General features: G+C 33.3%; 2 protein-coding genes across 2 annotated transcripts; one reads left to right on the top strand and one right to left on the bottom strand.

Moving 5' to 3' along the window:
- Positions 1-14,493: 14,493 nt before the first annotated feature.
- Positions 14,494-15,587, bottom strand: LOC107963427 (germin-like protein subfamily 1 member 7). Its single transcript, XM_016899948.2, has 2 exons — positions 15,340-15,587; positions 14,494-15,206 (listed from the first exon to the last, which is right to left on the bottom strand). The coding sequence occupies exons 1-2, from the start codon at positions 15,461-15,463 to the stop codon at positions 14,653-14,655; spliced, it is 678 nt and encodes a 225-aa protein (XP_016755437.1). The 5' UTR covers positions 15,464-15,587; the 3' UTR covers positions 14,494-14,652.
- Positions 15,588-16,445: 858 nt separating this feature from the next.
- On the top strand, positions 16,446-17,468 carry LOC107961909 (germin-like protein subfamily 1 member 14). The gene is made up of 2 exons (XM_016898083.2): positions 16,446-16,736; positions 16,846-17,468. The coding sequence occupies exons 1-2, from the start codon at positions 16,613-16,615 to the stop codon at positions 17,397-17,399; spliced, it is 678 nt and encodes a 225-aa protein (XP_016753572.2). The 5' UTR covers positions 16,446-16,612; the 3' UTR covers positions 17,400-17,468.
- The last annotated feature ends 411 nt before the right edge of the window (positions 17,469-17,879 follow it).

The raw sequence follows: 17,879 nt of genomic DNA, 5'->3' as shown, positions 1-17,879 counted from the left end.
TTAGTCAATTTTCCTACTAGCATTAGATACTAATTTTGTTTGAGGATCTATGGGTGTAGATGCTGGTATACAGTTGAAAAGATCAAAATTTTTTAGCACATTTCAATTTAATGTGATTGTGATAATGCTATAGTGCTTTTATCTCGGGTTATTTTAATCTCAAGAATAACATCTGTTACACCCATATCTTTCATAGCAAAGTTGCTTGACAAAAATTTCTTTGTGTTTTCTATTTGTTCCAAATCCGTGCCAAAAATGAGCATGTCATCTACATATAAGAAAATTTTGACACTTTTTTCATTTTCAAATTTTCTATACATGCACTTATCAGATTCATTTATTTTATAGCCATTAGCTAAAACAACATTGTCAAAATTTTGGTGCCATTACTTTGATTCTTGTTTAAGTCTATATAGAGATTTAAAAAGCTTACATACCTTATGCTCTTGTCCTGGAACAAAAAATCCTTCCAGTTGTTCCATGTACACTTCCTCTTCCAATTCAACATTTAAAAATGCAGTTTTAACATCCATTTGGTGAACAACCAAATTATATTTTTAGGTAAGTGATATTAAAAGTATAATTGTAGCAATTCTTTCTACTAGAGTATAAGTATCAAAGTAATCGATACCTTGTTTTTGTGTAAAACCTTTAGCTACCAACCTTGCTTTAAATTTATCAACAATTCCATCGACCTTCATTTTCGTTTTGAAGATCTATTTACAACCTATTGGTTTGGAACTTGGCGGAAGGTCAACTAAGATCCAAGTTTGATTTCCTATTATTGAATCCATCTTATCATTTATTGCTTCTTTCCAAAAAGACAAGTCTTGAGATTTCATTGCCTCTTCAAATGTAATAGGATCAGATTCTGTATTATAACAATAATGTATCTTATTGCATATCCTTTCACATTTTCTTTTTACAAGAAACATAAAGAAATCTGGTCCAAAATCTTTGACCTTTTTAATCATTTTACTTCTTCTTAATTCTTGACAAGATTCATCATTATTATCAATTTGTTCTAATGAAATTTCATTCTCATTTGAAGAATGAATCAATTGTTGTGGTTGTAATAGCCTTGAAATAGAATTAAATCTATTTTGATCAAAAATAGCATCTCTTGATTCAATAACAGTATTAATTGAAATTGAATCATTTGGTCCAATTACCATGAACCTATATGCCTTGCTAGTATGTGAATATCCTATAAATATGCATTCGATTCCTTTTTCATCTAACTTTTTACGTTTAGATTTTGGAACTTTGACAATAACTTTACAGCCCTAAATATTCAAATAATTAAGGTTTGGTTTCCTTTTCTTCCATTGTTCATAGGGGTTATTTTAGTTTCCTTATTAGAAACTCTATTCAATATATGACAAGCCGTTAGAGCAGCTTCTCCCCAAAAACCTTATCGAAGACCTGAATATGATAACATTGAATTTACCATTTTAGTCAAGACTTTATTTTTCTTTTCAACTACATCATTTTGTTGTGGTATGTAAGGGGCAAAAACTTGGTGGTCAATCTCAGTGGATTCAAAATAACTTGGATTATTGTATTATCCACCTCTATCCTATCTTAAGCAGTTGATAAATGATTACACTCAAGTTCAAATTTAGATTTATAAACTTTAAATTTGTCAATCGCTTCATCTTTTGAATGCAATAAATATACATAGCAATATCTAGAACAGTCATAAATAGAAGTAACAAAATATTTCTTTCCACCTAATGTAGGAGTATTATGCATGTCACATAAATCACTATGTATCAAATCTAGCAACTTTGTTTTCATTTTAATCTTAGGGAAAGGGTTTCTTGTAATTTTAGTTAATATACATGTATTGTATTTTTCAATATTATTATTAACAATAGGAATTAAATCTAACTTATTCATGTTATTCAATTTTCTTTACTACCATAAACAAGAAGATTCTACCATATAAGCAGAAATTATATTTTTATTCTTATTAATAATATTGAGTCTGAATATACTCTCATACATATACCCTTTCCCTACAAAAATTCCTCCCTCAAACAGAATAAACTTATCTGTCTCAAAATAAGTTTGAAACCAAACTTATTTGAAAGACTTTCAGACACTAAATTTTTCCTAACTTTTGGTACACAATATACATCATTCAAGGTTAAAATCTTTCCAGAATTGAATTGTAGTTCAATAGACACTATGCATTTGATTGCTACGATGGAAGAATTTCCCATGTACAAGACATTTTCATTTTTACATTGTGTGAATTTTGTGAACATGTTTTTGCCTTTGCACACATGTTTGGTTGCTCCGGTATCAATTCACCATCCATTATCATCTTGTTCCTTATTAATTTAAGATATCATTGCAAACAACTTTTCGCTATTGTTAGCCTTAGAAGATGATTTCTTCTTTAAAAATCGACATTCATTCTTGAAATGTCCCGGCTTACCACAATGATAGCATGGGCCCTTTTGAACTTAGGTGCCATATCAGTCTATTTGACATTTCTCTTGGATGGTTTAGCAGTCTGTACTTCCTTCGTAACATGCACTTTGGCATTTTCAGAATCTAAATTTTGATCTTGCTTTTGATATTCTTCTTTAATATAAAGATTATTTGCCCAAGCATCAAGAGATATTTCATCTTTCATATGTTTTAGACTTCTTTTAAAGTTTTTCTAAGATGGAGGAAGTTTGTGTATTATGGAGGATACAACAATCATTTCATCCATTTTCATATCATATTGCTTAAATTGATTCAACATTTTTTTCAATATAATGAAATTGTTCCATAACAGAATGACCATCAACCATTTGATAATTATTGAAATGACTGACAAGAAATTTCTTACTTAGAGCATCTTCGGTCATGTATCTTGTCTCCAATTTGTCCCATAATTTCTTAGTGGTGACCTCGTTTTGGTAAGTTTCTAACAAACCATCGGATAAACCATTCAATATGTGGCCTATGCACATGTAATCAGCATTGTCCCATTTTTTTCTTTCTTAGGTTACAGCAACCGATTCATTTTCATTTTCTTCCGGTCTTGGAGTATCCAAAACATAGGCGATCTTCAAAGTTGATAATAAGAAGTGCATCTTTTTCTACCATCGTCGAAAATTGCCACCATCAAACCGATCAAGTTTGACAAAGTTTGAAGCCAACTCCCTTAGTGCTCCACTTTCTTGTGTTAAAATTGATAGTACAAAACTCCGGTGAGGAAAATCTCGAACACACAAACAAAACTCGAACAGAAAATGAAGAAATAAGACAAGGCTCCAAGGCGTGTATCAAACCACTATCTTTAAGGTTGTATTTGGTGTGCAAAAGAGTTTCAAGAAAATTAACATTAAGGATACAATGAGGCCAATGACTATTTTTTGTTTTGCACTGACGAATATAGTCCATTAAGCATTGAGCAATGTATAACTAGAAACTCAATTTCTACAAATAATTTTTGCAGTAATTATATATAGAATAATCTAATAATATCAAAAGAATAGAGGAAGGTTAGAAAGAATATTAGAACTTGTTGGTGTGATTTCCAAATAACATCTCATTCCTATTTATAGTAATTTTCATGTCTTTTCATAAAGACATCTTTCAACAGGTGTCACTTCTAAATAATAATGTCTTTGAAAAGCATAATTATTCATTTAATATTATAACTATTCAAACAATACTATTTGAATAATTATAATTTTATCAAAAATCAAGTGAGATACTCTTGACCGATAATCAAAAGATTTAACTTTTGATTAATTACACCATTTCATTTATAGTTAATGGAACACTATAAATATTTGAAAAATTTCCAACACAGACCAGTTCAAAATCAATTAATTTATCAATTAAAATGATTTTTTAGCTCAGTTCAATAAGTACATACTAGTTCGCAGGTCAACCGATTTTTTAACTCCTACTGGACTAATACCCCAACCGATTCTCTATCCAACAAATTCGATTTAGATAACAACAAATTTTGGAGCCTTTTAAATATTTTTAATTTTTTTTATTTTTAAAATTTTAAAGAGTTTTTATTGTTTTTCATAATTATTTTTCTTTTTGAATTTTAGTGTTTTTATTTAAAATATGAAAAAAATAATTTTTCAAAATTGCTTTATGTTTTTTTAATGGGTAAAAATCAAATTGACAAAAAAATTATAATTGGTTAAGAATGTTATTCAGACCATTGCCTTTGTTATTTTGAGAAACCAGAATTTGGGTATGATCATTACCATATTAGGATCAAATCCATCAATTAGTCCCTGATCTACTTGTTAAGGCTTTGCAATTTGGTTAAGAATATGGTGAAAATTTTTTGGTCACTATTCTGCTGGGCTAAGGAAAATTGTAGGCAACTAAAAATTAATAAAAATGAAAACATAAAGGATGGTTCTACCAAAAAGGTACACCTTAAAGTGCAATGTGTTGATTTGAGTGTTGTGATGGCAGTTGATTTAGTCCCTGATCCACCATTATCTTCGAAAGAGAGATTGGTGGGGAAAGGCCCTATTTGCTCGATGAGGGAGAACAGAATAACAGCGGTGGAAGTGGAGGATAACTTTGATTTTGTGGAAGGGGACATCACAAGATCGATGGTAACTAGCATTCCTTCGATTGATTTCTCGGAGAGGGTTCTACTTTTCTTGCTCCAAGAAATGGGTACTACAGTAGTGATTAAGATCTTAGGTCTAAACATTGGGTACGCTTCCCTCCAAAATTAGGTTTCTAATATTTGGAGACCCTCTATGCCGTTCCAACTTATGGACATCGAGAACGGTTATTTTTTTGCTAAGTTTCATAATAACGATGATTTCAAAAAGGTGCTCTCTCAGGGCCCTTTGATCACTTTTGGACAATACTTGAAGATGCAGTCATGGTCTATAGATTTTAATTCTGCACAACCCTTTACAAACATTGTAATGTTTTGGATCCGTTGTAACACCCCTAACTCGGCCTAGACGTTATGGCCAAATCTAGGTGTGTTACGAAAAAGGGTTTTAAAATATATCTTTTAAGTTAAAACTTATCGTTTTATTTGTTTACCAATCGGAGTCTTAATATCCAGAAAACTTGAGTTTATAATATTATTTGAAACCTTTTTAAGTTATCAAGAATTTGCAGCGAAAGTTTGAAAATCATTTTATTCGTAACCGAACTCGTGTTTCCAAAAACCATTTGTAAAAACCATTTGCTTTTGTAAAGTGTTTTTGTCAACGTTGCGGAACAGAAAGCAAAACAAAATCCAAATCCAAAAGTTAAAACCATACAATCCAGAAAGTCCTAAAAATTACAAAATTTTAAAAAAACAAGATTTAAAATAAAATCGATATTACTAAATGAAAACAGTTCTCTGTCGAGTGGCCGCTGCTAATCCTCTGTCGCACTGACCCGCCTAAGCCTATGGATTACCTGAAGAACAGACAAACAAATGTGAGTTTTCATAAACCTAGTGTGCAACCCAACATAAATAGTCATGCAACATATACAGAATTTCATATACAGTCAGATACAAATTCAAACTTAAGTCCATAAATGTAACAGATATTAGAATCAGATAACAGATAGGACGTACAGAATCCTACCCCATCCTCTATACACCATCTCCGCCCATCCCATCACACCATGTGGGGTTAAAAACACCCACTCATCCCTACACACCATATAGTGTCGATGCGACACATAACAAATAATATGCAATCAAGCTGCCAGAATATAGGCGTAAGGTCATCGTACAGATCACTTCCTTTACATGTACAAATCCCACCCCAAACACAGATACAGAATACAGATGCAAATATAACAGAATAAACATGCTTAACATGCTCGTATATAGACAAATACATACTTAACCGTACAATTAGGCATATATATCAGTTTCCTTCTCAAATAAGACTTTAGAGTATTAGATAACATAAAATAGGGTTTGGTTAGCCCTTACCGACTCTACGGTAGGTCCACAATTGATCAAAATGATCCGTACAAACTTAGGAAAATTTTAGAGTCACGGCCAAAATGGCCTTACCCATGTGGCCCATACGGCCTGGCCCAAAACCCACACACTCGTGTGGCATGCCCATGTAAGCCCACATGCCTAACCTAGCCTAGCCCATGTGGCCCACACAGCCATAATCACACCGTTACATGGTCGTGTCAAGCGCACGGCCATACCTTGTCAGCCACACAGTCGTATCTCACACACGGCCGGTCACACGTTTATGTGTCATCGAAAACCCAATTTTTGGCTTTCACCAAACCTCAATTTTTCGTGTTTAGGGTACACACCTAGTTCGTTTTTTACATTTAAACAATCCCGAGCCCTCTCAACCTAAAAAACACCGTTCAATCGATCAATTCCAAGTACCGAAACACCAATCTATCAAAACCCCAATCAACATACTTGAAAATTTTACTCAATCGAAAGGCTCGATCACTTGCCAAAATAGTTACAATATCCCAAACACGCTACACGATAGATACAAGACCTCAAACACACCCTCAAATCACTTAACCACTAAAATAGATACACATATGTGTCAGAATTTATAGAAATAGAAATAAATTATTCAAGGTGTTACATCCGTCTTCTAGAGCTTCCGGGGCATTTGTATAAAAAAAATTTATGGGACAGTGGAGAGATAGTGGAAAAAGTTACGAAACTAGATTTTAATATCGATAATAGAGCACAAAGACATTTCGCTCGTATAAAATGTTAGTTTAGATAAACTTTTGGTTTCCCAGGTCTTGATTAATGGAATATTTCAACGAGTTGAGTATGAGTATATTCCAACAATCTGTTTTGCGTGTGGACTATATGAACATGTAAAGGAAATATGTTCAAATATAGAACCTTGTCTAAGGGAAAATGGTGGTGTGCCTCCAGATATGGAGAATCTCTGATGGTTGATACGGTGATGGTGGACGATGATAGAGCGGAGGAAACATGCGCATACAGACCATGGATACTAGTTGAGAGGAAGCCGAGGCGTAACGCTAGGGATTCACGGAATAACGTAATTGCAAATCAGGGGGATATGATTATTGATTCCTGATTTATTGTGATGGTTGCCTTTAATTTAAAGGAGAAAGGAAATGGAGAGGGGAGTGAGGATTCTCTGAAGGCAAGCACTAAAGGGAAGGGGTCATGGATGGGGATAGGGTTAGTGGTAGTAAGTAGTTTTTTGGTCTCGTTTAGAGGAGGTCTGAGTAGACCACTTTAGTGGACCAATGGAGTAGGAATAAGGTAATGGGTTCCAAAGATGGAGTGCAGGCTAAGTGGGGGACTGAACTCTGGGGGAGATCGGGGTAAGCTCAGAGGCCTAAGGTAAGAAACCAGCCGAATCAAATGAGTTGGGGTTTCTAAAATTGGTTAAGTTGGTCGGGCAACAAAGGCTTCTATGCTCGATTGTGCTATAGAGGGCCAAGGTGTATCGGTCTGATCTAAAGAGGCATAGTTAGAGACTACCTAAGATGTGTCCACTTCTTTCGTGTCTGTAGTTTCCAAAAAAGACCCAGGTGAGTTTAGCAGTGCAACTAGAGATCGGCCTTTTTAAGCTAATAGCTCCGTGACAATTACTCACTTTAATCTTACTTTTGAGGCTCTATTGGAGGTTTCTTTGACATTGAAAGAAAGTGTACTTGACCTAGTAAAGCATTCGACAATTGTTTTTAAGGAAAACAATCACCCAAATTCGTTTTAGTTAGCGGACGATGACCGAGCAGGGGTGTTGGGCAACGATGATTCGACTTCTAAAGGGCAGATCACTGGAGGAAAAGTCAGTGCTGGCAGAAATGGAAGAAAGCTTAATAAGACAAAACGGGATCGAGAGAGCCATTTCAAGATGTCAAGCAGCTCTCGAGTGTCTCTATCGAAATCGATCAACAACATGGTTGAACATATCTCTTCTCAGATTGGAAAGAAAGGTGATAAGGAAGAACTGAAGGTGGTTGAAAAGCAACTGGAAGTCAAAGATGTCATTTGAAATTAAAGGTAGGTTTTTCTTCTCCTTTTATTCTATATGGATTTGTATTTTTCTGTTTTCTTGTGGAACTGTCAGGGGTGTGCGAGTGTAAAATTTCTCCATATTTTTTGGGAATGCCAATGGCAGATTGTTGAGTTGTGGACCTGACAGTTTTTCACTCTGGTAACCGGCTAAAGAAAGAGTTCTTCGTTAGAGAAAGACCAACAAGTTTTTGATTTATAAGAAAAAGTCTACTATAGGCTAAAGGTATGAAATGTGAATTTCAAAGTGTTGAGGTAAGTTTAGTAAATTTCAAAGGTAAGTTAAATCTTGTTAAAGCAAGGTATAGTTGAATGAATTTAGTATGTGTGCGAGCATGTATTAATGGAACAAATTTAAACATTTTGTTACAATTCAATTACTTATATATTCTTGTAGTGCTTACTAAGCCTTCATCGGCTTAATGCGTTTATTTTAATGCGCAGGTACAATTAGACTTGAAGAGCTAGAGTCAGGCAAAGAGATCTCTTATCTCATCATATCCTATAGAGCTACAAGAGTAGGTACTATATTTTGAGTTAAAATGGCATGCACATAAGTAGACCAAATGTGTTCCCAAGTGTCAGGGACTAAAATGCAAACTCTTGAAACTCCATCCATTTCGGTTTTTATTTGAAGAATTTTGGTTCTATATGAAATGAATTATTGAGGTTATAAGTATGTCTACAAATGTAGTTTGTTAAAGTGATAATTGTGATTGATTTGGAGTTGTTTTAAATAGTTTGAATGAATCTTGAATTGGTCTTAAAAGTTGAGTTGAATCCAATATATTGTAGGGGGTGTTACTGAGCTTTTAACTGATTTTTACCAAAATTTACCCAAGGTATCGATACCTATACCCTTGGTATCGATACCTAGGCTTTAAAAATCAAAAATTCCAAAACATACTGTGATTTTGGAATCGTTTTTAACATCAGTGTCGATATTGAAGGCTAGGTATCAATTCCTAGGCCTAAAGTATCGATACCTTCATCAAAATTTGAATTTCTAGAAGGCTAATTTGATATTGCCTTTCTTGTTTTCTCTTCAACAAGCCATTTGGGCATCATTGAAATACTTTTACAAGCCAAGGATTTTGATCATGGAAGGAGGTCAATGAATGATCTTAATGTCCTTTTGTTACTCATGTGGGTAAAGACGCAAATTCTTTACATAAGAATGCTATGAAAAGTTATCTCAATCGTCATAATTCCTAGCAAATATTGAGAGGCTTATTGAGAAATAAAATTCTGAACAAGTTGCAAGAAATCGGCTATAGCTCAAGGTGTCAATAGATGTTGTTAAGTAGCTTGTATTTCAAGGTTGTGCCTTTAGGGGATGCAATGAAGCAAAAGATTCAAGATATCGAGGTAACTTTCTGGAACTAATAAAACTCTTGGCTTCTTGTAATGAAGATGTGGGCGCAATTGTCTTAGAAAATGTCCTTCAAAATGCACAATATGTTAGTCCGACTGTTCTACATGACATTTTTTCTATTTTGGCGAGTAAAATTCAAGGATTCATTCGAGAAGATATTGGAGATTCAAACTTTTCTAGTTTAAGTCAAGCGCACATTTAACGGTCACAATTTTAGTATATTAATATTCCTGAATTCCTATCAGCCCCACAATCATAATGCAACACAACCCCACAACTTGAAGCCCCTAGTTTTCTGAAAATGGAATCATCAACATTAAACTTCAAAGCTCCCTCTTTATAGGGATCGCACCGAACATCGAATTTGATTTTAACCACACAACAGTCTTGGACACATAAGCTTGAGTCATCCTAAAAAGTCCACTAATTAATGACACCCCCCTCTTTAACTGCCTTTAGCTAGTAGTAAGCTATCGTTGGAAATGTTGAAACCAGAGAATCTGATTTACTTGGAAACTTATTTTTGTGAAATCAGCCTTTGATTTTTTCCTTGGTTTTATGTGAAATAGTACATTAGTTTCTTAATTTTGTTTTCCACTTCAGCATCTAAATAATTTCAATTAGAATAAAATAGTTGTTCATTCTTAAAATTCTTCAAGGTATCAATTCCAAAACATATATCATTAATCCAATTTTTTTCCAATGACTAGTATGGCATGACCAAAGAAAAAAAAACAATGGAGTTATCGGTCGATATCTCACCCAAACATGAAACAATGTCCAAAGGGAATCATGATGGATTTGAAAGTTTTCATACTCCTATCATAGGTTACAAGCTCAATGGAAACAACTATATTCCCTAGTCCCAATCAGTTAAAATGTTCATTTGTGGTCGAGGAAAAATATTTTTAGCTGAATAATATTTCTTGATATGCTTATGTGCCCCTTGTTTATTGAATAAAATGTTATTAGCCCTTCAAAGAAAAACACTAAAGTAAACTTTTGTCAATAATTATAGATAAGCAATCTGGACTTGCGGGTTGTGATCTAAAATGGTTTGCTCAATAACTTTCAACATATCATTCACTAGATGTATGTTTTTCAAAGCACAAGATCATAGGACACAGGTAAACCACCTTCACGCCTGTATAATTTTAACCTCCATACCCTTGCCTTACCATTCATTCATCCCTCTCAGCAATTCCTCATGTATTGAATATGATATTATACATCTTGAATGTGCAGGAAAGTGGTTATATATATATATAAGAAATAACTTAGAGAGACATAACAAACCAATTTTTATATTATTCAACTCATTCATGTGTTTTGCTTTATTCTAAGTTGAAATGTCTAACCATTTTATTGTGAAAGCTCTTATTTGTTGATGATTAATAGAATGGACAAAGGCTAGTTGGAACCATAAAAAACTTCAATTCTATTTAAATATCGAAAAAAATTAATAGAAAGTATTAGTCAACGTTTAATTTAGTAAATATAATTAATTAAGTAATTTCAATTTAATAAGAATTTTGATTTTAATGGTAGTAAAAACAATATAAATTTTATTTTAATAAAAAATTAAATAATTTAAATTTTTATCATAAACTAACTTTTTTAAAGTCATAAGAAACCAACTCATTCTATCAATTTAAATACATAAATAATGAATAAATTAGTCCATATTTAATTTAATAAAAATAATCAATTAAATAATTTTATTTTAATAAGGATATTAATGCTAATAATAATAATATATTTTATTTTAATTAAAACAGATTAAACAACTAAATTTTCTTTTAAAAAAATTAAGAATAAAGATTTCATTCACTATCTCTAATACCTACATTTATGTATAATTTGAGGGGAGAGGAAAAAAGCCAGAGAAATTGCAAAGGGTTTATATAATTTTGAAGGCTGTATAGATGATTCTTGAATATTGATTGTAAACCATAGTTGTAGTTAAGAAACTAATGAAATAATATTATGTTAGATCCCAATCAATTTCCAAAAGCGAAAAAAAGAAAACAACAAAAAATTAATACAAGAATCAAACGTAGTGATTGTTAGTACAAATCTCTGGTGAAGAAAATTTCGAATACACGAACGGAACTCGAACAGAAAAAGAAGAAATAGGACAAGGCTCCAAGGTGTGTATCAAGTCACTATCTTTAAGGTTATATTCTCCCCCATCTATCTTCGGTGTGCAAATGAGTTCCAAGCAAATTAACCTCGAGGATACAATGAAGCCAATGACTATTTGCGTTTTGCACTGACGAGAATAGTTCACTACATGCTGAGTAATATTTAACAAGAAACTCAATTTCTACAAAGGATTTCTGCAGTAATACTTTATAGAATAATCTAATAATATTAGAAAATGAAGGGAGGAAAGAAAGAATATTAGAATTTGTTGGTGTTATTTCCCAATAAAATCTCATTCCTATTTATACGAATTTTCATGTCACTTAATAGAGACAACTTTCAATAAGTGTCTTTCCGAATAATAATGTTTTTAAAATAAACATATAATATTATAACTATTCAAATAATATTATTTGAATAGTTATAATTTTTTTCAGAAAATCAAATAATATAACTTTTGATTAATTACACTCATTCATTTATAGTTATTGAAACACTATAAATATTTGAAAATGTTCTAGTGATTCATTCATTTCCCTAAACGAAGGTTTGAAATCCAAACTTTAAACTAAAAATAAATTGTAATTGTAAGACTCCATATCGTATGACGAAAATAATACTACGAGAGAGGTTACAATAAGTTAAGGTACATGAGAAACCTCTTCATTTTTTTATTTTTCTTTCAACTAAATTCAACATGAAAATTGTTTTTAACATCAGTATCGATATTGAAGGCTAGGTATCAATTCCTAGGCCTAAAGTATCGATACCTTCATCAAAATTTGAATTTCCAAAAGGCTATTTTGGTATTTCCTTTCTTGGTTTCTCTTCAACAAGCCATTTGGGCATTATTGAAATACTTTTACAAGCCAAGGATTTCAATCATGGAAGAAGGTCAATGAAGGATCTAAATGTCCTTTTGTTATTCATGTGGGTAAGGATGCAAATTCTTTACATAAGAATGCTATTAAGAATGCTATGAAAAGTTATCTCAATCTTCATAATTCCTTGCAAAATATTGAGAGGATTATTGAGAAACAAAATTCTAAACAAGTTGCAAGAAATCGGCTATAGCTCAAGGTGTCAATAGATGTTGTTAAGTCGCTTGTATTTCAAGGTTGTGCCTTTAGGGGACACGATGAAGCACAAGATTCAAGATATCGAGGTAACTTTCTTGAACTAATAAAACTCTTGGCTTCTTATAATGAAGATGCAGGGGCAATTGTCTTAGAAAATGTCCCTCAAAATGCACAATATGTCAGTCCGGCTGTTATAAAGGACATTTTTTCTATTTTGGCGAGTAAGATATTAGAGATTCAAACTTTTCCAGTTTAAGTCAAGCACATATTTAACGGTCACAATTTTAGTATATTCATATTCTTGAATTCCTATCAGCCCCACAATCATAATGCAACACAACCCCACAACTTGAAGCCCCTAGTTTTCCGAAAGTGGAATCATCAACATTAAACTTCAAAGCTCCCTCTTTATAGGGATCGCACTGAACATCGAATTTGATGTTAACCACACAACGGTCTTGAACACATAAGCTTGAGTCATCCTAAAAAGTCCACTCATTAACGACACCCCCTCTTTAACATTAATCAATTAAAGAATTTTATTTTAATAAGGATATTAATGTTAATGATAATATATTTTATTTTAATTAAAACAGATTGAACAACTAAATTTAAAAAAAAAATTAAGAATAAAAATTGCATACACTATCTCTAATACGTACATTTATGCATAATTTGAGGGGAGAGAAAAAAAAGCCAGAGATATTGCAAAGTGTTTATATAATTTTGAAGGGTGCATAAATGATTATTGGATTTTGTTTGTAAACAGTAGTTGTAGTTGAGAAACTATTGAAATGATATTATGGTAGATCCCAATCAATTTTCAAAGGAGAAAAAAACAACAAAAAATTAATACAATAATCAATCGTAGTGATTGTTGTTAGTACAAATCTCTGGTGAAGAAAATCTCGAACACACGAACGGAACTCAAACAGAAAAAGAAGAAATAGGACAAGGCTCCGAGGTGTGTATCAAGTCAGTATCTTTAAGGTTATATTCACCCCCACCTATCTGCGGTGTGTAAATGAGTTCCAAGTGAATTAACCTCGAGGATACAATGAAGCCAATGACTATTTGCGTTTTGCACTGACGAGAATAGTCCACTACACACTGAGCAATATTTAACAAGAAACTCAATTTCTACAAAGGATTTTTTCAGTTTTACTTTATAAAATAATCTAATAATATTAGAAAATGAAGGAAGGAAAGAAAGAATATTAAAATTTGTTGGTGTGATTTTCAAATGAAATATCATTCCTATTTATAGGAATTTTCATGTCTCTTTATAGAGGCATCTTTCAATAGGTGTCTTTCTGAACAATAACGTCTTTAAAATAAACATATAATTATTGATTTAATATTATAACTATTCAAATAATATTATTTAAATAGTTATAATTCTTTTTTAGAAAATCAAATAATATAACTTTTGATTAATTATACCCATTCATTTATAGTTATTGGAACACTATAAATATTTGAAAATGTTGCAGTGATTCATTCATTTCCCTAAACAAAGGTCTGAAATCTAAACTTAGAACTAAAAATAAATTGTAATTGCAAGACTCCAATCGTATGATGAAAATAATATTAAGAGAGGTTACAATAAGTATTGAACACTTATAGTTATTGGAACAGTATAAATATTTGAAAACGTTCTAGTGATTCATTCATTTCCCAAAACAAAGGTCTGAAATCCTAACTTCAAACTAAAAATAAATTGTAATTGCAAGAATTCATATCGTATGACGAAACTAATATTACGAGAGGTTACAATAAGTATTAGAACACTTGTAGTTATTGGAACACTATAAATATTTAAAAATATTCCAGTAATTCATTTATTTTCCTAAACGAAGGTCTGAAATCCAAACTTCAAATTAAAAATAAATTGTACTCCATACCGTATGACTAAAATAATATTACTGAGAGGTTACAAAGGTACATGAGAAACCTCTTTATTTTTTTTTATTCTTCTTTCAACTAAATTCAACGTGATAAACATCATCCAAACAATTAGCTACTAAGGTTCATGGGTTTAGAAGTATCCCCTAGTTGTTGTCCCACCAGAACCGGGACTGAAGTTGTTTAACGATATTTTGATCCAGCTGGAAGGCCTTGGCAAGAACATCAGGATTGATGGCCGGGTCAGAGCCAAACACTGCATTTGCAATGGTGATCACCCCTGGGTTTTGGCTACTGAGAGCAGCAAAGGCAACCGCATTCGTACTCCCTATGTTGAACTGGAAGTGAATCATACCTTCGGGGAAAACGAATACATCTCCGGGGTATAGGACTTTGGTGAAGAGACGGTTATCTGTGTTCGATGTGACAAAGCCGACGGAAAGTGTGCCCTCCACAACGACTAGAATTTCAGTGGCACGAGGGTGAGTGTGAGGAGGGTTTAGGCCACCGTAAGGTGCGTAGTCAATTCGAACAAGAGATATGCCAAGAGTGTTAAGTCCAGGTATTTGTTGAACATTGGCTGGAGTGACCATTGATCCTACTTGGTTTGATGTATTTCCAGGAATGTTGAGGCCAGGCAGGAAGAAGTCTTCTGCGGTTGCAAGCTTGGGGTCCTTGCAGAACTTGCCATTAACGAAAACTGCATAAATGGAAAGAAAAGAGTTTACTACTTGGACACTTGTCCAATACTTGTACTTGCTATATTTCTCCACTTTTAAGAGTCGAAACGAATATATTGCAAAGATGAAATTTCAAAGAATTAAAGAACACACCACCGTCTTTAGTATCATTAATTGCTACACAGAAATCCTGAAGAGGGCTGGGATCTGAAGCTGAGACAAGTTTGGAAGCCAAAGCCAAGAGGACAAATGCTACAAGGAATTGAACACCTTTCATTGTTGTAAGCAACAGTCCTGAACCTGATCAAATTGAGCTTCTAAGATTTGTTGCTTTATGAGGGGTGAGAAATCTGGTTTCAAAGCATGTCCATTTATAGATAGTAGTCACTGAACAGGTCCATTGTCATTTTATTTCTTTCACAATTCCATTTTAAAAAGGAAAATAAAAAAAGAGGTTTGCCAAGTCTGAAGTGATTACTGGTTCTTAAAGAAATCTGAAGGAATCATTCTTCAACTACTCTACACCCTCATCCTCATCGAACTGGTCGTTTTTACATACCCAATATCGTCTTAACTACGCTACTGACTTTGAATGTATATATATGTATATACACAATTGATAAGCCTCTAGCAGTATTTCAAAGTTGCAGTGCTCCTATATATCCATAGAATGGTGAAAACTATATGCAGGTTACATTTAATGCAACCGGGCTTTTATGAAGATGTCCATGCACGTGTATATTCAGAGAGATATAAAACCACAAGTTTTGAATCATTCCGAGGCGCTTTTCTTGCAAATACTTCTTACTTAATCAAGCTATTTTGTTTGAATTAATTAATAGATGTTGAAGCTGGTTAATAAGCCGGCCCGGAAAAACAGTTTCTCTAATTTTTTTTAAAAATAAAATAGAATTGAGATCACTAATTGCAAAAGGAGATGATAATGAGGGAAAAAGATCATGTCAAAGGTTTCAATAGTTAATCTCCCTCAACCCACAATGGCAGTCTCTTTCACACTTTAACCAAGCCCAGCTGCAGGCACTTTATGTTTAAACACTGCCATGCAAATGGCAAAATGTTTCCAACTAGGATTATTGTTAACATTATTTTCATTGTATCTTGCATGAACAGGGTTGCCTGCCCGCAGCCTTAGCAACCTTGGGTATCTCCTAAGGTCAACGTTCGAATGGATCAAGTTGTATTAAGTACTACAAAAGACATAATTTAATTACAGATTTGACTACTTCCATGACAAAGATACTGATGTAAGCATTGGAAGTGGGAAGAGACAAGGGTAGTAGTTGAAGAACAATTCATCAGAAATGGAAAAACATAGACTAGCTCAAAGACTGTAATGTATAAATAGTCATGTTCTGCAGCAGAGTTCCTCATCCTCTCCAAAGCAATCAAAATTCCATTTATCACAATGAAAACTGCCCATTTCATCCTAGTATTTTGTCTCTTGGCTCTGGCTTCCCCATTTGCCTATGCATCTGATCCCAGTCCTCTCCAAGATTTCTGCGTAGCCATCAATGACCCCGAGGATGCTGGTAAGTTTTGTTTTTATCTCTTCTTCTTAAACTTGACCTTCAAATAAAACATTCTACAATCTCTTCATGGCATGGTACATGAAAATAACATTCTTCTTCTCATCTCCAGTGTTTGTTAATGGGAAGTTCTGCAAGGACCCAAAGCTTGCTAAAGCACAAGACTTTTACTATTCAGGGCTCAACATCCCCAGAAACACATCAAATCCAGTGGGATCGACTGTTACTCCAGTTAATGTTGCTCAAATACCAGGGCTTAACACTCTTGGCATCTCATTGGTTCGAATTGATTACGCACCAAATGGTGGCCTAAACCCCCCTCATACTCACCCTCGTGCCACCGAAATCTTAGTCGTTGTGGAGGGCACACTCTACGTTGGCTTCGTGACATCCAACACCGATAATCGTCTCATTACCAAGGTCTTATACCCTGGAGATGTATTTGTTTTCCCAATTGGTCTCATTCACTTTCAATTCAATGTGGGGAAAACCAATGCCGTTGCCTTCGCTGCTTTGAGTAGCCAGAATCCTGGGGTTATTACCGTAGCCAATGCAGTGTTTGGATCAAATCCACCCATCAATCCCGATGTTCTCGTCAAGGCTTTCCAATTGGACAAGAATGTGGTGAAAAATCTTCAGTCAAAATTCTGGTGGGCTAACAATTAGGGCGCCCAAATATAATTCAATTTGAATCTTTGCAATAATCTTTGACTTGTTTCCTTTTCTACAATAATATATATATATTTTTTTTGGAAAGAATAAATATAAAAAGTATTTGCTTATGTTGCTGTAAGCTTCTTTGTTAAGTAATGAAATTTATTGTTTTAGTTATTGCTATTTTTACTTATTTTTTTGGTTTGATTTAATAATTTGTTTTCATTTTTCATTTTTTTATGGTAGTACTGTAGATTCAATGCATTTTAAATATAAAAAATTAAAAATTTAATGTTATCTAAATTGGACTGGACCGACTGGTCGGAGTGGGAACCGGTTGGGTATTAGGCCGACAAGACGTAAAAAATCAGTTGACTTAAAATTGGTATGGACTGCTTGAACTGAGCTAAAAAATCGTTGGAACCGATTTCTAGTTGGTCTAACCAATTGATTTCCAGAACAACCAATTCGACTCGTTCAAAGCAAATAAAT

This window comes from Gossypium hirsutum, chromosome D11 (assembly GCF_007990345.1).
Source record: "Gossypium hirsutum isolate 1008001.06 chromosome D11, Gossypium_hirsutum_v2.1, whole genome shotgun sequence".
NCBI lineage: Eukaryota > Viridiplantae > Streptophyta > Magnoliopsida > Malvales > Malvaceae > Gossypium > Gossypium hirsutum.
Note: the sequence above shows the minus strand (reverse complement) of the source record. Positions and strands in the feature narration are given on the sequence as shown.

Excerpts from the sequence above, each read along its gene's own strand:
- LOC107963427 (XM_016899948.2), bottom strand. The coding sequence starts at position 15,463 with ATGAAAGGTGTTCAATTCCTTGTAGCATTTGTCCTCTTGGCTTTGGCT. Across the intron at positions 15,207-15,339 it reads TAATGATACTAAAGACGGTG|TTTTCGTTAATGGCAAGTTC; the intron begins GTGTGTTCTTTA and ends CCATTTATGCAG.
- LOC107961909 (XM_016898083.2), top strand. The coding sequence starts at position 16,613 with ATGAAAACTGCCCATTTCATCCTAGTATTTTGTCTCTTGGCTCTGGCT. Across the intron at positions 16,737-16,845 it reads CAATGACCCCGAGGATGCTG|TGTTTGTTAATGGGAAGTTC; the intron begins GTAAGTTTTGTT and ends TCTCATCTCCAG.